At 43.3% G+C, this 22,453-nt stretch overlaps 1 protein-coding gene across 2 annotated transcripts in view; it reads left to right on the forward strand.

Annotated features, from left to right (window-relative positions):
* Ino80 (chromatin-remodeling ATPase INO80) overlaps positions 1-22,453 on the forward strand; it is a 53,440-nt gene that overhangs the window by 25,219 nt on the left and 5,768 nt on the right. For both annotated transcript variants that reach the window (XM_022079035.2, XM_087347572.1), the window contains exons 24-30: positions 10,000-10,158; positions 10,627-10,729; positions 10,879-10,985; positions 12,575-12,664; positions 14,068-14,155; positions 17,766-17,927; positions 20,404-20,669. In XM_022079035.2, coding sequence (XP_021934727.2) covers positions 10,000-10,158; positions 10,627-10,729; positions 10,879-10,985; positions 12,575-12,664; positions 14,068-14,155; positions 17,766-17,927; positions 20,404-20,666 — 972 coding nt within the window. In that variant the 3' untranslated portion in view covers positions 20,667-20,669. The remainder of the gene's footprint in view (positions 1-9,999; positions 10,159-10,626; positions 10,730-10,878; positions 10,986-12,574; positions 12,665-14,067; positions 14,156-17,765; positions 17,928-20,403; positions 20,670-22,453) is intronic.

A 22,453-nucleotide genomic window follows, 5' to 3' on the forward strand; every position in this document is an offset into this window, starting at 1 on the left:
TGTCTCGCTAGCATTATAGCAACGTTGTTTCACTTCATCCCTTGAAGCTTGGAGAAGTTTGTTCGTGAGGACATCTGGTGAGTATCTCTATTAGTAACAGACAGATGTCTGTCAGTGGGAAACAATCCACGCTGCTAATGAGAGGGTGAGGCTTCAGCAGCTGAAATGGACAACCAGTCCCTACACAGATGTGATTTATATCGTGGATTGTAATATTCTGGATTGTGACACCTTAGTAATGTTGTAGGCGATTACCAACATTTTATAGGAACTTATTGGTTTAACTTATACTGTGTATATGTCATCTATCTTTTTATTTTTCGCAAATTCATTACAAAAATGCAGCTGTTAGCTTCGCATTGTCTGGCTGTTCGCCCAAATAGGGTTATAACAACTCAACTGCCGAACAGATTTTTAATGAAATTTTGTGCTGTACGGTGTTACAGAAATTCGTCAACGCCCCTCCTCCCACCCCGTTTTGTTACCGTTGGATAACAGTAGCTGGTATTTTATACTCGAAGAAAAGTTTTTCTGCGCATGGGTGGGGAATCCCCAGTTAGACCACGTGGGAATCCCGGTCTCTGATGTTATTTGCGTCGTTTCGAAATGTCATGTCCTGGTGAACGCGCAAGTATTTTTACGCCGTGCCTACATGTCCTCACTTTTTTATTTTGAAGTGAACGAATAGCATAGAGAATACTGTTACGCTGTCGGTTTTTTTTTTTTTTTGGGGGGGGGGTCCCCCTGAAATGAAAGTTGCCTACATCGGAGAACACATTTACTTTTCTGCGCATGAAACTTATTTTCGTATTTGAATAGGGAACCTTAAATGAGGTGGGGTAGAGTAAACAAATGACATCCATTACGTCGTTTGACAGCTGCTAAGCCTCGTAAGAAATGTTAAAAATGTAGTTTGAAGAAATTTTCGTTGTCAAATCGGCCCCCATCCTCCTTTACGTCTTACGACCTTTATCAAAACAAGTTTTGAAACTTTTTTTATTCGTTTCATTTTGGCGTGTATTTTCTTCTGCGCAATTGACCACCACTGTCAATTACAACATGATAGCATATTTATTCTCCAAAGGAAAGCATTCCTTAAATTGAGACGTGATTACCTCTGTCAGATGTAATCTGTGCGGATACCCTTATTATGGGATGACGTATGTATCTCTACCTGCCGTGGTAGTTATGTTCCGGGCTTATCTTGATGTAAAACGGCTGAATCAGAGCTCTGTATATGTGTCTTGTAAAGTTAAAATTCAGGACACAGTGCGACTAGAGAATCCATCTTATTCGTTGTCTACAATCTGGTCGCTGCGTCTGGGACAATTTTTTTTTGTTTGCGAACGTTTTGTGTGAAGTCCAAAGCGTTCACAGCCCCAAACTAACGAACGAATGAGACCTGCTCACTAATGTTCTTGTATTTGCGATTTGGCTGATAATATTATGCTTGATTTTTAGGAAATTTAATGACGAAAGAATTACCAAGGTCTTGTATATATCTTCGGTGTGTAAATACATGGGTACTTGCCCGGATAGTTGAGTCAGTAAAGATCGGGGTTTGATTCCCGGGAGTAGTAGTGTTGCCTCGTCTTGACTTCGATCATTTTACTGTCCAGTGGGTACCGGGGGGAATTGTTGACGGAGCGCGACGCTGAACACTCACCTCCATCTAGTGTTGACATTAAGAATACGTGGAGTTTTACCTCCACTCCATGGCTTAGGCGCTGTAGAAGTGCTCGTATGTGCGTGGTGTAGTCTCCGTCGTAGCTAGTGTACGGGCACATGGAATCGGTGTTAATTATGGCACTGTAAGTGATGCGTCTTTGGGTGCGTTTTGATTGGGCAAAGTGAATCAGCAGAATTACGTAGGCTCGGCGTAAGTTAACTGTGATCCGACATTCCTAGCAAGGCCGCGTTGTTGTTATGGGAACAAGGTGTCCTCTTCTTCCCAGAGGGTGATGGCACGTGACAAGAAATCCACCTAACCCACCGTAGTGTTGACCATTCCGTCGGGCCGGAAGTTTTCCTATAACGAATATAATTTATTTATTTCCTTCCTGCTTTCTGTGTTTTACGAGGGGGCATGTATTAAATCTTGGATTCACGTGTGCCGGCCTCAAAATCCTCTTCCGAGCTGCTATTTTGCGCTCAGCTTTCAATGGAAACTGTAGATTCGTTACCGTGTTCACAACAGCCCGCCACCGGTCCCTGTATTGAGCCACATTAATCCAATCTACGCTCCCAGACTGATTGGTCTTCGGAGTGGTCTCTTACGTATCCCCATGCGCGCTACATGTCCCACCCATCTCGTCTTTCTTATTTTCATTATCTTTAATATTTCATGAAGAGTAAAAGGTACGGAGCCTGTCATTATGCAGTTTCAACTGATATGGGCGCCCACGACGCTGTAATCTATGTAGTTGGAGCAGCGTCGTCGAATGTAAGACCAATCATTCTCAACTCCGTGTTATTTGACATCGTATAACCTGCAGAGTTGATTGAGAGCCCTTCAAAGACTCGGTCTGAGATGTTAGCTAACAGTGAGACTTTGAGAGGCAGGCGCCTGCAATTTGCAATTCCGGGCATGGCTCGTTGTAGTCCCCCTCGTTGCGTACTAAACGGCATTGATACTGTATGGATGCGCTGCTTGTGAACGGCCCAGTGTGCAGGTTCACACACACCTCATCCACGTGAACCACTGGGTGCCCCCAAATAAATGACACGTATTTTGATGTTACAAACCAGATTCAAAGCTCTTCCTTGGTTTCCGGGAGATCTCAGGTTCATGTCTTGATCCGGAGGGCTTGTGCCCTGGGGAATGAATTTTTCAATATTTGTGTCTTAACACGCAAGGTGGTGCATTTTTAATATTATCCTTTAATCTATGCCCGGCCTTTAATAAGACGCGTGTTTTACGACCAAAGACATTTTATTTCGGAGTAGTGCGTCGGCGAGATCCTTGATATCTCAGCAAAGGCTGGGATTCGATTCCCGACGGAGGGACTTCCTCATCAAATCTTGAGGCCCGGTCCACTCAGCCTCCAGTCCTGTGGGTACCGAGATTTCCTTCCCCGCCCGTGAAGCTGCCCGTTCCCATCTGTTTCCGTATTATGGCAATGTGTACAGCTTTACCTTCAGCCTGTACCTACGCCTTCAGGCCATGGTACGTATTCTTATTCCATACTTTAACTATGCACTTTCCTGTGTTTCGAATTCCGCTGAAAATCTGAAGAAATACAGAAGACTTGTTATTTTTCGTGTTAGCATGGCTGACATGGGCGCCTGCTTAAAAGTTTTGGCTCGTAGAAAAGAGAGGACGCTGGATAAAGTTTTTTGAAACTTTGACGCAAAAAAAAGATGGCATTTGTAGCCGGGAACAAGAAGACAAAGGACGAGCTTTGGACGCGCGTCCTCCGAATCCTTGGAGGAGTCAAAACTTTCAAACGTCAGTGACTCCGTTCTGAAGTTTAAGCACTGCTTCGAGTTGTGTGACAGGACGTATTTCTTTTTCTTGCTGTCTGGTGATGGGGATTTTTTTTTTTCAAACGTTGGCTTCATGCCACGGAGATTACTTTAATTTTTTTTCCTCGGGACTTCACGATTCGCTTCTTGATATTATTTCTTCACTCTTCTTTTTCCTTTCGTATTCCGAAGTCCGAGAATTGATACGGGAAATGAAGGCGACCCTAACTCGCCTTTTATAACATCGCCCACACTTTTCATTCGATTTATCCCTGGGGAAAGAGACTTTGCGGGTCTCAGGACGAGGTGGCAAAGAAATCATGTTCCTCCCGGGAATCGAACCGCAGTCTTTCAGTTACGTTACCCAACAACTCGATAATTGAAATGGTGGAGACAGTAGTTTCCTATTCCTGATTTAATCAACGTTGTCAGCACCTCGACTGTGTAGCGTCTAATGATAGGATGATTAATGAATTGGAAGGGACATGAAAGGAAGCGATGACCTAATTTTAGGCACTGGGCAGGCATGTTCATGAAGACACTTGAGAAAATCGCGAGATCCCTGCAATGATGGTCGTAGTCGGTCTCGGGGCTGAGATTTGAACCCGGAATCCGCCGAATACGTGGCAGGAGTCGAAAATTGCTCGGCCTCGAGGTTCGGTACTTTATTTAATGATACTGCATCATCTGTAGAGGTCATTTAAAATAATTTTTATAATGTTATGATCTGGATTCAAGAATATGAACTCCAGAGTAGAAAACAGTGCTCATTTGTTCGAAACCTTTCTTCCTTAATTTTGTATTTTTTTGCCTCATTTTTCAAGTTTTCTTATTCTCTTTTTTCTTAATTCATTCTCAAACCTTCTCTTCCTTTCGCTTCTGCGTCTCCCGTATTTTGCGCACAGGAAACGCTCCACTGTTACCGTTACCGGTCGTGCGATTGTAATTTATGAAGGTTATCGGGCTCATATTTATTTATGCCTTTGAATCGTCTTCATGTGGCTGACAGGGTGTGCTCTGAGCACGTGCGCTTCCTAAGGTATCGCCTTCCTAAGCCCAACACCCCTGTTGCACCTGGCCTAGCCGACGCACGTGTTCAGCTTCACTGTACAGCTCAGCGTCCGTAGTTGAGCGTCGTGTTTCATGACGACCTTAAACTTTTTATCGGCTGTACAGCCACGCCACAGAAACAGAGACTGAATCACGCCTTGTGTGATTGAGGACTGTTCCAGCGCCGTATAGTTTGGTAGAAATTTACCGACGTTTCAGAGGTCCTTGCTGTCTCCATCATCAGGACGATGACCAAGGCTCGCGCGAGCAGTCGGTTAATTTAAGAAGCTAAGTCCCCCGTCATTTATCAAACCCAGATGTACGTAACCGTGAGCGACACTGATCCATCTCATGAACCAGATGAATCCAAATCATCCTGTTTAAGACCCATTTTAATATTATCCTCCACTTTCGATTTGGGCGTGTCAAGTGGACTCTTCCGTACGGGTTTCGTGGATGACGGTGTGTATATATTTTTCATACCACCCATGCGTGCTACGTGTTTCGCCCTTCTCTCTGAATTTGGCATTTACGTGGTTCTCTGGAGTTTGTTGGTTAAAGAAACACTGAGAAAAATTACGCAAGCTTTTTTTGCAGTGAGAGTCTGTTCAGTGCCTTTAATTCGATAGAAATGTACGTTGAATATTTAATTTATTTGTCCATAAATCAGACTACTTTTTTGGGGGGGGGGGGGGGTATTTGTGGGCCAGAGATAAAATTTGTGGTGATTGGTTGGTGTGGTAACTCATTACGGTTGTCATTGTGATATTTTTTTTTATATAAATTCGTCACAGTCGTGTGTTTCTGTTTGTTGCCAGTGCCGTAAAGTTTCGTAATTTATCGACTCTTCCCTCTGCAGAAGCCTGGGAATCTGACAGATGAAAGCTGATTTGTGGTATCGACTCCGTTGATGAGCCATTTACAGCCATTCTGTATTATTTACCGAGACGGGCGGAAACTGGAAAATGTGCCAGTCATATCACATGTTTTGTGCTTATTAGCGGCTTTGGTTCCCCCTTGTATGGCCTGATCACAAAAGTTGTATCACATTTGCCTTTGGTGACCTATTTTGCTCTGAAGGTCTGGGATTCAATTCCCGATAGGCGCTTCGGTAGGGATTTTCCCTTCACCGCGTTTAAACTAGTCTCCTCTCGAATGAGTATTGGGATAAATCTACCGGAGCGTGAAACTTACCACTTACCACTGTCTGATACAAGGGGCTGGTGTGTGCTTCATGGATCTTAATTAGGGATCTGATTCCCCGAGGGAATTAAAAATTTCTCTCCAAGACATTTGAGCCCATCTGAGGAGCCTAACGTAACGTCTGGAAGATTGAATGAAATAGAGTCTCTTACACTGATAAATAAAACTGTAGCTAAAATTTTGACTAGCGAAATAAGAAATAATGAAAATGTTACTTCGCGATGTAATCGCTGATTTATCGTAATTAATTTTGAAATAAGGGCGTGGAAATGTACTCGAATTAAATTGAATGGGTGAGGGGAGGAGGTTTTGTGAGTGTCGTTGTCGATTCGTTTTTGTTTTAATTTTTGTAATGGCAATCCAGCCCCGTGCCTGCTTTGGCCGCTAGTCTTTTGTGCGTCCCCCCCCCTCCCCCCTCTGACTGCATGTCGGTTGAGTGGACAGAATAATAAAACAAAAAAACGGTGGGGAATATAAAAAAATGGACGAAATTGGCTGATCGGCCCGCGTCTGTCCGTCCGTCCTTAGAAACATCATCGTGTTAGATGAAGTGATCGATCGTTGGGGGGTGGGGGGGGTGTTGCTATTATCTAATCGAAAAACGTCTCTTTTTTTTCGTTGGTCGTTCAAACATGTTTAAACTATAAACTAAAAAGCCACTATTAAATTCTGATGTACAACGATGAATAATTCTAGTGTGGTCTCGGAAATAATGGGTTTTATAGAAATAGATTTTTTATTGGGTTGTTGGCAGATTGAATTTGAAACAAGTTGACGTATCATATTGTTGATGTTTCATGAAATAAAATATGTTCTTCAGTATTGTATTAAGTGTATTTATGTATTTTTTTATTTAAATATTAAGGTAATTTGAAATCGGATTTATATTGCCCGTTTACTGTGAATGAGAAAAAACATTTCTAGTCTGGGTTCAATCCTAGGGATGGATACATTTCGGGAAACTGGTAATGTGGATAACAAATGTCGTTACATTTATTTAGTAGATAGGTTTTAACACGCCTTGTTAATGCCGCCCTTAAGGGTTCAATTCTTTAGACAGAAGACATACTAGCAACTATGTTGTAATGAAAACGCAAGGTAGCATGGAAGTATAGTTCCACTAATTAACTTCGGCACTGGAATGAAGTGAATGGTTAGATTCACGCTACAGCCACTTTACTCCTGGGGAAATTCTTGCCGGTACACGTTTTGTGGGAGGATGTGTGGACCCCAGGTAAGGTCTGGACACGGAAGCAAGAGGAAATGTCCCTTTCCCTACCGGGAATCGAAGACAGTCGTCTTCACTGATATGTTTTCTGAATGGGCAGTTAATAATTTGTGTAGAATCAGATTAAACTCATGAGTGATAAGTTGGGTCGCTGTCAGCTGATGAACTAATTATATTACGAGTTGCCTCAATTTGTGTAGTTCCGAGTTTAATCAAGATACCGGCTGCAGATGCTTACTGGTAGGCCTCGGTGGTACAAGAGGTAGCAGCTGAAACTGTCAGGTGCTGTTGCTAACTCAGCCCCGCTCTTGGGGACAACTCGGCCATGATTTCGCCTCTCTGGAGGTCCCGGCTTCCAATCTTACGGCTTTAACACGCTTTTGCAAAAGTGTACGAAATTAGTAATGAAGAGTAATATCTGTTCTCATTTCATGTCCGAAGGTAATGAACGAATTTTCGTGAAATTTGGTATAAGGGGCTTGTAGAACTATTATAATTTGTTGGACGAATTTAATTTTGGTATGTGAGATCTGAGGTTCTCACGGCGCCGAGTATGAAGATGGCGGGCTGTCTTCTGGGTCCTTGCACCGTGTAGTCTGGTAGAAATTTACAGACGTTTCAGACCCCTGAAACGTCATTAAACATCTACCAGACTACGCGGCGCTACAACCCAGAAGACATCCATATTTATTATTTTATTTTTGAAGTAAAAGTTCAGTCGATGTGTGTATTGTTGCATTCAGATATGTTGTCCCTGTACTTAGAAGCATTAGTGCTATTTCGTGACGAGTACAGGAGTGTCACAAGCCAGTTATAGGCGAATGTAAATTAAATAGTGTTCTTCCCCTTATCGCCAGCAACACGCGTGTCCGCATGCGGGAGAAATCTGAAGTGCGGGCTGCTTGCCCATTGCTCTTCAAATGCGGGTGGGGTGCTTCTGACAGCCCGGACGAGATCTGAGCTTCTTGTGGTTTCCGCCCTGCCGGTATCGAGATACTTTTTCTGGAAATCCTCTAAATGACCTCTGACCGCTTCCTTCCTATCGTCACGACACTGCAGGGATATAAGTGATAGGATCCCCCGTGGAGCAGCTCTGCCTTCAAACGACTGCAATTAGTTGTCTTGGTGGGCAAGAATTTTCATGTCATTTCGGAACACGAAGATTTCCTCACGAAATCACGCCTTTGGAAGCTACATTATGCCATGTTTCTTTAAGATTCTTCCGTCCATACCTCGTTTCTTAAGTAATTTTTTGCTATTGGGGGTTTGTGATCGAGTTTACGTATTCATTTCTGTTTTCCCCTTTGAAGCCGAAGCTTATCTAAATATTAAGAAACCAGTCCGTACCGCAAAGAAAACACAACATTTCACCATTACGAAGATTTTTACAGCGAGAATCATACAAAAGAAATGCACAATGCAGTGGTACTGATTGTTAAATCAGATGGTGCGTGTGGTTACCACTCTGGTTTAAAGGGCTTAGTCACTTGATATGCTCGCACGTGTCTTTTGACCGCGACACTGACCCTCGGGAAAATTGACTTGACATCGTGCTTCCAATAGTACAGACTCGGGTTACGTCAAGGAGTTTGTGTACAGTGCTGGGTTATAAACGTCCATGTCTAGAATCCAGGGGCAGGCAAAGTTTTAATAACGTATTATTATATTCCCACTTCTCGACAGGGATTCTCAGCTCGTGGACCACAACAGCTGAGCGGCCATTAGCTTCTCAAGAAGGACTCTTCTGCGACGAATTTAGTTGCTTAGCTGGCTTGTTCGTCGATCATTGTCTTTTAGGTTGTGACGTTGTGCATGCTGCTGAAACCCGTACGTAATTATGGTCCAGAAATTCTGCTCTCAAAGCTCCCAGACTCGAATCCGTAGGATATTCTGAAGACAGTTTTCAGCTGTCAAGTGAAAACCGAGCATTGCCACCGAATCGTTCGTATTCGGGAGGTCACCTGTTCACGTCATGGCCCGGAGACTGGTTATTCCGAGGTCCTTCGTGATTTTCCTCAGTCCTGCAGACGTGTTCCGGCACAGTACCTTAAAATAGCTTACGACGGCTTCCTTCCGACACCGTTTCTCATTCATTATTAATCAGTCATCCTGCTATTCGGCGCTGTATAGTCTGAGCAGAACGGAAACGTGTCGTGGGATCGCGTTGTAAGCAGTACACGTATTCTGAATGGGATTTATATTGAAATTGCAGAAACCTCACAGTACATCGGCACGACTCGGTCTCACAAACGAGAGCCGATACGTGGCTGCAATAAAGAGAGAGCGGGGTGAGTAGACCGTTGTGATACCCGACACCTCTTGAGGACATGCCCCCCCCCCCCCCCGCAGGAAGTGGCCGATATCCGCCCCCTGTGGATCTCTCACTACTTCCTACTTGAGGGTTGCTTGTTACGTCGTTTGTGAGATGTATTTTTTTTTAGCCATGGTAACTATGTTTCACGTGGAGTGTTGTGTTTTCTTTGCGGTACGGAATGAATTCCTAAATAATATTTTGGACGAGTTTCGGGTGTCAAAGTGTCCATCGCCTCTCCGTGCTGATTATGTCCGAGTACTTGTTCTTAAAAATCGAATATTCGTATTTGTCGCATTCTGACGTCATTTTCGGAACACCCGTTTTCTTGCTGGTGTTGTCAGGTAGGCTCTTCATCCAGGTTGAATCAGCATTCGGTGTCAGCTTTGTGATCACTCAGCGACATCTGATCTTAGTGGCTTCAAAAGGCACCCTCGGTTCATACGCACTGCCCGAGAATGTAACCCTTTGTGCTTACGGAGATGAGGGTATGTAAGGGCTCAATTTTAAAACGCGCGACTACGGTAGGCCCTCCCACGTTATGGGGGACACTTTAACCACCCGCATTATAGGCGAAAACAACGTTTATCTAACGTGACGTGGTCTTACTCGCGGTATAACGAGGTTTATTACACACCAAGTATATCCGTACTTTACTTTAATGCTCAGAAGGACCACGGTCAAGGCTCGTAAAACTGTAAACAGTCATTACTTATTCTTTCCTGCTTTGCTATGCTGTTAGGTTATCTTCTACGACAGCGACTGGAATCCAACAGTGGATCAGCAAGCTATGGACCGCGCTCACCGGTTGGGTCAGACGAAGCAGGTGACAGTGTATCGACTGATCTGCAAGGGAAGCATCGAAGAACGTATCTTGCAGAGAGCTAGAGAAAAGAGTGAGGTGAGTTACAATGCGATCGTCCACGGCCAAACACTTCTTACCGTCCGTGCATTTGTTTAAGATAGTCGTTGCTACTTCTGGTTGTCGTCTTCCCCTCGCCTTCTTTCGCTCCTGAGACTGAAAGAAGGCGAAGAAGACACGTGTACTGTGATGGGAGTCCTTGTGTTTGGTGGCCCACCCATCATTGTGTTGTGCTTCCGTCTCTCGTTTGATTTTGCTGCTGTGAGGGTAGCCTTGGGCAACTACGTGGGAGACTTACCATATTTAGCTTGCCATCATCATCATCATCATCATTACCATAAAATTAGCTGTTAACTGATGCTGTAGCAGTAGAATGTGAAAGTCCATCGTCAATAATGCCAAGGCCGCCATCGGACACAATCCAGAGTCTGTTCCACTCCTTCCTTGTATTTAGTACAAGATGATTTCTGGTGTTTGTTGTTCCTTCCATGTTCGATTCCATTGCAGATTCAACGCATGGTGATCAGCGGTGGTAACTTCAAACCTGACACTCTTAAGCCTAAAGAGGTCGTGTCCCTCCTCCTTGATGACGAGGAAATAGAAAAGAAGTGTAAGTATAAGAATTTTCGCTTTGTTTCAAACGTGATGTCATTACAGACTCAGTTTAACGAGAAAACCTGAAAGAAAGTAATAGGTGAATTTCTGACTACTTGCAAGGACGTCAGAAAAATTGTTTTTTTTTTTTTCCCCCCCGTTCAGATCGGCAACGACAATCGGAAAGACGTTCTCAGGAAGAAGTTCGTGCGGACATTTATAGAGAGAGAGACAGGGAACGAAAGCGGAAACAGTACTTGGGGATTGTCAAAGTAAGTATCTTTATTTTGTTTCGTTGGTGTGAAAACTTTACTTTGATTCTTGTAGTGTAGTATTTATCGGCGTGTGTGTTGTCAGGTCAGTTATCACGATACTCTCTCCCCATTCCACCCCCCCCCCCCCCCCAACGCCGGAACATGTTTTCCTGCTTCGCCAATACAGTGGTTCTTTCTTTGGATATTCACGTCTGTCGAAGTTCAATCTGAGGATGGACAGAACTTAGGAATGTCCTTGATACCCTGATAACACGTAATGTGGGATCGGAGTTCATAGACGGTCTGTTGAAATTTAAATTATTGAACTTCTGTACGCAATTACGTCAGAGGGAAGTGATGGACTGTACATGTAGCTTGCATAAGTCCTTACTCGAACATGTTGGTATTTACTTAGCTTCGTGGTTTTATTTGTTATGTTGCCTGAAAATGTTTGCCTTTGTAGTGAATCTCTTCTGTCCACTTCGCTCAACCCCGTATTAAGTTGCGTTTTACGAAAATTCACTCCGTGAATGTAATGAACGAAAGTGAATGGAGGCAGACGTACGTACAGTTCACGATGAACACGAGCAGTTGTAAAGGAATGTCTCTTGTTGTTTCCAAGTTAATTGGCCACTGACAAAAACCACGAAGCACATCCAGCATTGTGGTTGGGGAATTTGAAAGAAAATGTGAAACCCTATCTTGTAACGCATCACATTACTGCATTGTGACAGGCATTTTCTATAGTGCTTGCACTCTCAACTTGCATCCAAGTTGGTCTTCTGCGTTGTAACGCCGCGTGGACTTGTAGGTAGATACCAGGGTTTTATAATCACGCCTGAAGATGAAGACGGAGAGAGCTGGCATCTAACGGAAAGTTGTCGCAGCTTTACAACCCAGAAGACCAGCGTTGAAATCTTCGCTGCCGTGAGAACTTCAAGCCTTAACTTCCCGAACACTTAAATGTCTCAGATCCATATATAATTGATGTGTGACACTGTAAAACCCTGAAGATGGAGGAAGTGTGTTCTTCCAATACGTTGGTAACCACCTAAAAAATTACAGAGTGCTTTACCGCAGAAGACTGCGGTCCAATTTCTTGTGTTTCGATTCCCTACAGTCATATTCATTTTATAATTTGAGTTGGCTCACGCCAGTCTAGAAGCAGAGAGGCAATTTTTAGCCCCTGCTGGGAGTCGATCCCGGTGGCCTCTCAGTTTCCTTACTGACTGAGCTATGCCAGTTCCGAGTTGAATGAAGTCCGATTAGCAGGGCACATCTTTGAACTCTAGGTATTGTAGGCACCGTGTAATATCATGGTCACTGCTTGTTCTTGGAACCGGCCCTCAGGGTTACCGTCCACGCGAGACGTCATCACGGAGCGGAAGGCGGAACCAAACGTCTAGCACCGGTATAGTCCGGGGACAGAATGTTGCCAGCATGTAGTGTCATTCACCAGAAGTGCGAGGGGTTTTAAAACCTACGATCTTTGATCCTTGGTAACCAAAAAATGCGCCATGCCATGGGGAGAGTCTTTCCACTTGTAGTTCTACGAGCTTGGGTGACAGAATTGTTTGTGCTTGGCTGAACTGTGTTGTCCCTTTTAGGCTGAGCCAAAAAGAATCCGGGTTGATGACGGACATGAAGATTCCGTCCTCAGTGTCGACTCTACGCCGCCTAGTCCAAGTCAGAGTGAGGTGAGTACCAGAAAAGCGCCGAGCCTCAATTATGTCCGCCAACTCCTGCTGTTTTTCATGCATCAGACGATCGTATTTCTTATAGGTCCACGTGGTTAGAACGGGATGTGACCACGGAAAATCTTATGTTCACGAATTCGGCCACGAGAAATGGGTTTCCCCCCCGAATATTGGCGTAACATTTTTATGCAGAGCTCCTGTTAACGTCGCGTCGGCAGCCTCTCTGTCCGTCCATAGCAACTAGAGAACGGCTTCACGGTTTTTTTTAAATGAAAATTTATTTTGCGGAGTTATATTAAAATTTATCGGCGCATTAAATGTTTTTGATTTGAGTAATATTTCCGTGCATAGTGTGGGTAGGTTTATTATTATTATTATTTATTATTGACTGCAAATGGGTTTATACCCGGTGGCAGTGTCCTACAATAACATACAAAACAATGAGACATAACAGAACAATGAGATACATCAACACAATGAGACAGAACAAAACAATAAACAAAAGGACACAACAAAAACAATAAGACACAATAAACAATGAGATACATCAACACAGAGACAGAACAAAACAATAAACAAAAGGACACAACAAAAACAATTAGACACAATAAACAATGAGATACATCAACACAGAGACAGAACAAAACAATAAACAAAAGGACACAACAAAAACAATAAGACACAATAAACAATGAGATACATCAACACAATGAGACAGAACAAAACAATAAACAAAAGGACACAACAAAAACAATTAGACACAATAAACAATGAGATACATCAACACAGAGACAGAACAAAACAATAAAAAAAGGACACAACAACAACAATATGCCACACAAACAATGAGATACATCAACACAATGAGACAGAACAAAACAATAAACAAAAGGACACAACAAAAACAATTAGACACAATAAACAATGAGATACATCAACACAGAGACAGAACAAAACAATAAAAAAAGGACACAACAAAAACAATATGACACAACATACAATGAGATACATCAACACAATGAGACAGAACAAAACAATAAACAAAAGGACACAACAAAAACAATTAGACACAATAAACAATGAGATACATCAACACAGAGACAAAACAAAACAATAAAAAAAGGACACAACAACAACAATATGCCACACAAACAATGAGATACATCAACACAGAGACAGAACAAAACAATAAAAAAAGGACACAACAAAAACAATTAGACACAATAAACAATGAGATACATCAACACAATGAGACAAAACAAAACAATAAACAAAAGGACACAACAAAAACAATAAGACACAACAAGTAATTGGATTGTAAATGTTTCTTCAGAACTATATTAAATAAATTTTTCGGTGCTCTCTGTTTGTCTTCACGATGTGCTCCTCTGGTTTTTGTGCAGGTGTCTCAGGGCAGTGGAGCGCCCCTTCAGGATGAGACGAGCAACGAGGGGCTTGTGGTGGACGTGGACAGTCCGGCCACTCCACAAAGTAAGCGCTTGTTCAACTTAAGTATTTCTGCATGTCTGTCCACCTTAGTAACTTTTAAACTAGTTTTAATTTACTTTTAACTTCGGTACTAATGTGATTTCATACGTAGGGATTTTAGTTGTCGCTGAACTTGTTTTTGTCGATATAATTTTTTCGTAATTGGTTCCGTGATTTTTAATTTATTCGTGTCCCAATTTAAGACCTATTGTTTTTATTTGCGGTGGACAACTTTCTATGAGTAAAATGACTTATTGTACTAATAGGGTACCACGCCTTTCCTATTTTAATTTACAGCGTGGTTAATTAACCAGTGAGTAAATAGATATGCCCTATTTCCTAGACAGATAAATACGCGGGCAGATAAGTGGAGTTGATGTTAACAAAAATGGTGCTTTGGTGAGACGGCAACTTCTCCGACAGAAGTGTACTGCGGGATTATATAACTGATGAACTGCAGGCGGTGTTCGCGTTTAATATTGAAATCCGAGATTGCATCAAACTGACTCGGGGCAGAGTCTGGTGGCATGGTTTTGTTAGTACGTTGATGAACCTTAAGGTTCTGTAAAACTGTAGTTTATTGATCGCCGTGACAACCAACCACAGACTTTTCAACAACAGGACTTTGGTTTTTGATCATGCTACTTTCTTCTGTCGGTAGCACGCTTCGCTGAACTTTGCCTGATATGTACTGCGTATGCAACCCCGCTTTTCTTTCCTGTCGGAGAAGTTGCCGACGGAGCGAGGGGAAGTCTGTGTTTTCGCTTTGAGGCGTTTTAAGTCGTCTTGGATCTGTCTTTTTTCCATATTGGCAAGCGCAGGGCTGTATTTCCAACGTGTAGGATCAAGGATCGCACGCATCCTGACGTTGTGGGGATGGCGGGGACAGATATTCTGATGCATTTGGGAAAGGTTTTTTGCGGATTTATGAATATGCGTAACAAAGCTTCGTTTCCGATTGTGGAGAACTGAAATTTAAAAAAAAAAAAATCATATGTCTCGTCATGTCTGCCCGTAAACCCACCTACTCCAAAATGGGCAAAATCTAAACTGTCTGCGCTCCATCTGCAGCATTTTAAATGCGTCCATGTAAGTGCCTTCTGCCAAAAGAGATTGCGCAGTCGCTGGGAAAAAGAGAGAAAAACCCCCAGCTGTTTCAATAATTCATACGTTTGAGGGCTCATAAATCCTTTTCGCTGTTTTATGATGATTCTTTTTTAGTTAGGGGAGAAACGATCGTGCTTAAGAAATGGTGTGGTTTCAATGCAAAAAGGAAATAACGTTGCTAGGTGACTTGCTGCTGTGTGGATGGCCGGATTCGATTCCCGGGACGTGGGGAAGACTACATTCCCTATTACGTCCGCACCGGGTGTTGCACCCACCAAGCCTCGTGTCCCTTCGGTCTCTAATGTCAGAAAACACGATTTGTTAATGTGAGCATCATCTCAGGTAAACGAAGAGCCTCAAATCGAGAATTAGGACGCGTCATAACTGATGAACACTAATCACAACAAGAGAAATTAAACCTGATGTTGAGACGACGGCATTTGTCCTGGGTCTGACGCCGTGCAGACTCGTATACAGGTGCCAGTGTTTCGGCGGTACGTAATGTCTCCATCTTCAGAGCGTCGCATCGTCATTTTCACTGCCGGCCGTGGAAACTTCAAATCTCGCCGATATCGAAGGACTGCTGAAGTAAATGCAGTGCCTAAAATCTTTCTAGATACGGAATTGTTAAAGAAAGTTTTCGAGTAATATGTTGGCCTGCAGAATATAAGTAATTAGCGTTTAAAAAAACTGCAATGAAGTTTCAATAAATTTTCTTCACTTATAATCCGGCGATCCGATAGACGAAAAGGAAGTTTGAGTGTAGCTTCAGGTCTTGAAAGGTTCAGAACCCGTCGATGGACGAGAACTCATGTATTCTGCTATTGGTAACCGGCGAAGTAAACTTATTGTTAATCTTTCTCACTTAAGCTTGTGATATCAGTCGCTTACGACACTGTTGCACGTACCGCAATGCAGGGCGTGCAGTCTCTGCCATATGTATAGGTGTAGGATGATGTTTGCAAAATATGAAACATGTGTTACGGCTATTTTTAGGTTTTAAAAAAGTATAAGCCACCCCCTACTCGCCCCTACAGACTTATTAAGGCATGTCGCGTTTTTTTTAGGAAGGAAACCTTCGTCAACTGTAGGAGCTAGCCATTAACTGCAACCGGTAGCTACACCCGGTCTCCAGAACGGGCAGATTAGTTCAGTTCCGGATTGCATTATGCCGTTTCTTCTAACTTCCGCCTTTTATTAAGAGCGTCTGATTCGTATAAATAACTTCTTCGAGAGTAGTGTCCTCTGACAGGATCAGGAATTTCAGTCGCAAGCTTGGCTCTGCTTTGCAACCAGCGTCTCAGTATCTGGGCGTTTGTAAATATTAATTCAACACCCCACCTTTATATTAGATTTTTTTAAATTAATCCGATTAACCCCGTAAGAGGCGTAGCTCGTGCTGGCGACCGTCTTACTAAAATAGCATTAAACTCGCCATTATACGCGATACTAAACTTTTTTTTATTTAATCTGAATGTGGTATTCACGACAGGCGTTTCAAATGGGATAAAGCATATGCTCATTTCGAAGCCCCATCACCCACCCCACACGGTAATTAGGGCTGTGTCCCATCTGCTTCGGTGAATGGGGGCGTTCGAGGCTCAAGGCAGATTTAGGAACGCGTCCGTTGAGCCTGAAAATTGCGCCATTTGGGTGTTGATTGTTCAGCGGTAATGGGGGTCATTTATGAATTCAAACTGCTTCGTGTTATGCCACGCGATTAGTAACCGCTGTTGTTTTGTTTCATAGTTTTGTGGAAAAATTTTAACTCTGAATTAATGTTTGTGTGTCATTAGAGGGCGTTGTTTGCTGTTTTCAGTGTAGCGTTATTTGGATTGCTGCCGCCGCGAATTGGCTTTTGAAAAATAGAACGTTGTTAGTTCGGCATGCAGACGTTTATTTTAAATAAAGACGGACTTCTCTCAGACTCCCAGGCTTTCTGGAAAGTGTGCTTGAACGTTTGATGCATATTATTCGTTTACATTCATTTCTTAAGTTACGAGATAATCAGTAGACCCTGCTTCGACTCTGGGTGTCGTTTTCCGCAGGTCGTCTAGATCAGTGGTATTCAACCTTTTTTGTTCGCGTACCCCCAGATATAATTTCGCTTCGACTCTGTACCCCCAAAGTTGTTGGTGTATAATTCAAGTTATACATAGTATATAATCTACATCTAAAATAAATTAAATAAATTACATTACTGATTATTCAGTGTTTGTCATAAAATAATATTTTTTTTTAATTTCACGTACCCCCTAAGATGTCTTCGCGTACCCCAGGTTGAATACCACTGGTCTAGACAAATAACATGTTAGGAACTTAAAATATGCCACGACCGTTTCATCTGTCGTGATCGTCACCACATCACCATTAATCATAATTTTTTCTTATCATCTGTATTTAATCTCTGTAGTAGTCGCGTAATAAGCAACGATTTCTTTTAAATTTTAATCGTCGTTTAACCGCGAAGAGGCGACGCTTTGCATTTTGTGCCTCGTATTTCCAGGCTTTCCCCTGCCATTTGCGAGTAATATGCTAGTGACTGGCAGACCCCGTCCAACAGGACGGGGGGCGAAGCGAGGCCGCCCCCGAGGATCCCGGAGAGGAATCCCCAGCACCCGGGGCAGAGCGATCACCGTCAATCTTACAAACAGCGATCTGGGCCTAGGTGAGTACTTTCTGTTTGTTAAAATAATCCGTGCTGGCGTGTTTCCTTTCCAGTTTTATCATTGTTCAGCTACAGAAGCTCAGTAGTTGATACAGCTTCTTAAAATAAGAACGGTTGTGTAATGGCTCTCTCTCCCTCCATTCCGTCAACCCGCGACACAAGGAAGCCGAGTGTCGCGGGTTGACAGACCGGTTTGATGAGGAATGCCTCTTTAGCGTGAGACACTCTCTGCGGACCGGAAGCATCTACGTCATCTTCCGGAAGTGTCTCCCGCAACAAGGCAGAAGCCATTTGCAGGATCCACTTGGATTAATGCTCCGTCGCATCCAAGGCGTCATCATTGTTCCTGCAGTTTGTAGATTGTCAGCTGTTCTACCAGATCGTGGTGGATCAGAATCTTGGTTTCTGACCATAATCTGAACCAGTTCTGCCCAGTCCTCGCCTTCACAACCGATTTGTCCTTATCAGCTTCCTGTAGAATGAGACGATAAGATTGGCAGGACGTGTTGCACGTACGTCTTGGTCGGAGGACTTGGGTGTACATGGGAGGATGATACTGAAATGTGTTTTGAAGAAATTCTCACGGGATTGAGCTTTTGATCTTTGAACGAGCGTAAGGGATAGGGAAGGAAGATTGCGCTTTTCCAGTGTTTGTTTTAATTTAGCTTCAAACATGGAATTCTATCTGTCGAATGTTCATGTCGTGTTGAGTCTCTTTAAATTTGTTTCCTGTCGTCTCCAGGGAGACGCGTCTTCCGATGTTGCAGCGAAATTAATTATCTCTCCCCTTTATCTTAGCTTTCCCCATTCTCTTGTGAAGCGAAAAGGAGAAGAAGAAGAATAAGAAGGAAAAAGAGAAAAATGGTGTGCCGCTGTGTGTGGCGGGCTGATTTCTAAATGTCATTACCGCTGAAAACGAATTCCGAGACGTTCCGTGTAAGAATTAAATGTGAACTGGTGTTTGTTCGTTTGTGAAGTTTTCGTATCTGATCCATTGGATTTCTTTCTTTCTTTAAACGTTTACTGTGTAACAGTCGAAGAATACATATTTCCTGAACCGAGGGCCCTGGCAGGAAGTTCACTTCATTTTAATTTGTGTTCGTGTTTTATTTAACAATTTGGAGTACACGTATTTCCCATACCAGTTTTTTTTCCCCCCGATGTTTCATACCTCGTGGACCTCGACGTCAATTTATTGTAGACGTCGGTGTGTTTTTCCTTAGCTGATTTTCTTAACACATCTTCAAGTATCCACCACATAGAAAAATCTCTTAAGTTTGAATCGTAAATCGCGATGTGATGTGTTTTTAAGATGGGCCTTCTGCTTTTTTTATAAAAAAAATTGATACGTAGCTCATTTATTTGTTTGCAGATTTTCGTAATAACTGTTCCATATTGTGCATTAGAAATTGTAGACTGTTAAAGGGGTATATTATTAACAATTATCAGAACATCGCTCGGGCCGCTTCGGGCCCGCTGGCCGTAGTTTGAACTCCTGCGTAATCACCGCTTGTACAAAGAAAGAAACGCCATTTGAATGCTGCTAAGTTAAATTGTTGTTATGACGTGTTGACTTGTATAATTATGCTTAATTATACACGACTTTTCCCGCTGTTAAACGTCAATTCTGATACGGGAATTTGTCTGGCGGTATTTTGGGGGACAGATGTTGTTGTGAATACGTTAAAACTGCCTCTAATTTGCCGGCTGCTTCCTTTTGAGTATTGTCTACTGTGAGATTGGTTTCCCTATTAGAGAAATTGACAGAAATGTGGGGTTGGCGGATCATACAACATTTGCTTAAGCTGCTTCCGGTTTATGACGAGAAATGACGGCAATTATACGGCACTGTTGTATTTAAACGCCTCTTCTAAGTAGACAGGCGTAAGAAGCTCGATCTGTGACGTCATGGAAATTACGGTTTTGATATTTTGGTCAGTTGAATTTCATTAACCTGTCATCGGTTAGACCCGCGTTACATATCTAGACCTAAACACCGTTTTACGCGATAAGTAAGGAAACCAGGAAACCTCCAGCTTCGACAGAACGAACAAAAAGTTGTGTTTCACAAACGCGTTCTGTATGAGTTTGCATTCGTCTGTGGTCTTTCTGCGTTCATTTCTTGCTAACGTAGATCAGCTCATACCTTCTCGTCTGCCTGAGCTCTGTTAAGTGTCACGCCATGAAGACGTGTTGCAGGAGTGGTTTGTATCTGCACCAATTCTTACCACCGGAACTAGTGGTCAGATTCACTCTCCGGCCGCCTTTGCCCTGGGAGAAAGATCCCCTTGTACTCGGAGTTAACGTATAAAGTCAAAATATCCCAAATACGAACGCAGTGGTCGAAATGTCGAGTTATTGAACGCTAAATCTTGCACTTAAGAGTTAAACTTCGTTCTTTAGATAAGCCACAAAAGAACCGAGTACGAGAACCGTGTCTTCTGGTAGCCAGTAATTTTCAGTTTGTTGCGTATAGGTGACCCGTGCCAGTCGACTGACCCGGGTGCTAACCCAGGACACCCGCAACCAATCCCCGTGAAGCGAGGCCCGGGACGACCCCGCCTGCGTCCTTTCGGACCCGGGCACCAAGGGACTCGCGGTTCGCCCCGGCCGAGGAAGGCCCCCAAGCCACTGCCCGTCCCTCTACGGTCAGGATCGGGTACAGTGCCCACAGCTGCTGGGGCGGAACACCCTCGGCCATTCGGCTTCTACACTCAGGGAACCAGTCCCACCGAGTAGAAGGTAAGTAGCTGTTTCCTTAGAATTCTACTCGAAAATCGTCTGGTGGGGGTATTAGTGCATCTGTACTGTACTCGGAATAAGATAATTTCGTGGATATTTTGCGACGAACGTTTGGGTTCGGCACACGCTACGGCAAGACTCGCTCTTTGGATCATCGTCGCCGTGATGATGGCGGCAGTAAATACCTTCGAAACATTGGTGGACTTATTATCAGACTGCACGGCGCTGCAACCCAGAAGACGGCCAACTTCGGTCTCACCGCCGTAAAAACCTCGGGTCCTAAGATTGTCTGGTTTTAAATGTCTGCACGTTGCAAGGAGGTCTAAGATGGCGGTCTGCTTCGTGCGAAAGACGCGTGTCACGGGACTTTGAAAGTAAATAATGGCGCGACTGGGCCCTCTCCAGAAAATGCCAGATTCTTGTCCCGTTTCTGGTGATACTGTTGCCGTCGTACGTGCCGCTGCTCGTGAGCCACTGCGTCTTGACTGGCTTCTACTGCAATAAGCGAATTGGACACACTGTGACTGGCGAGCTATCCTATAGACGAGTGATTTATGAGTTTCCTGCGCCTGTCAGCAGATGTCGTGAAGGTATTTCTGTAACAAAAGCGACTTCAGTTTGGCGAGTAGTGGAGTGTGAAGGCTGTGTGAAAGACCATCGAATCCACTTGTCCTTTCTTGTTGGCACGAAATACATGAAATGAACGCCTGATGCGGAGGTATATGTATCGGCCGGCCTTCCGCGCGTTCCATTTCCTAAACTACTGAACCGATTTTGGTCAGATTTCGTCCATGTACACCGGAGATTGTCAGAGGGAATTGATTCTGCCTGTAGTCGGCGCTTTGTATTTGGAAGGTGCTGTGTTCGAATCGCGGCCCAGATACCTGTTACACTGATTGACATGTTCGCTGTTTTCCTCAGCCCCTCCGAGGTCTGTCTTAAAGCAGATCATGGCTACTTTCGTTTACTGATAACATGATAATATTAAAATGCGTTCTGAAGATTTAAACCTGATTGAATTGAGTGGTCTTGCGGCAAAGGTGGTTTAGTGGAGTTTAGTTTCTTAGCTGCAGAGGTTATGTACCTTATTACGTGCTCCCTGTCTGCAAACGTCTCTCCGTTGTAAGATGAAGACTTAAGTACATGAAAAGGGATTAGCCAGGGTAAAATGAAGCTTGTATCAGAATAGCTGAGCCTTGTTTTATGACGTCGAGATCTTTCGAAACAACAGGAAGATAGCTGCAGCCTTTACAGTAAACTTCTGTTCGTGAAAGGTCCTTCCTTAATAAGTGTTATAAGGAACATCTGCAGGTGGGCAGAAGCACACGGCCATTGGCAGTTCGCAAATTGATAGAGAGGAAAAAAAACATTACGCGGTAGTCAGGCCAGCTTCAAGTTGTAACGTGTAACAGAGATAATGATAATGAAAAGGTTCTTGGTTCTGATCGTGATATTTTCGTAAGTCCCACCAAGCAAATGTCTGCTTCACGGCGGTGAGTACGAAGAAAGCTGTTTTCTGGGTTGTAGCGCCCTGATGATGGCGGCAGAAAGGACCTCTGAAACGTTGGTAAGATCCTACTAGACTACACGGCGCAGGAAATAATCAAAAATCTGTTGCCTTAGAGAACGAATTAGACCAAACAAAGAATATTTATATGTATTATAAATATTTATTAGGCGTCTGCTGCACGCAAAATCGCTTAATTATAGGTTTCAGCAAGATTAAGTGACTGATTTTTTTTTTTTACTTTCTATATTATTGGCAGCTGGTAAAAATGCTAGAC

The sequence above is a fragment of the Zootermopsis nevadensis genome, unplaced genomic scaffold (assembly GCF_977971745.1).
Source record: "Zootermopsis nevadensis isolate Lab colony 2312 unplaced genomic scaffold, Znev_1.0 Znev_ptg000012l, whole genome shotgun sequence".
In the NCBI taxonomy this organism is placed as follows: domain Eukaryota; kingdom Metazoa; phylum Arthropoda; class Insecta; order Blattodea; family Termopsidae; genus Zootermopsis; species Zootermopsis nevadensis.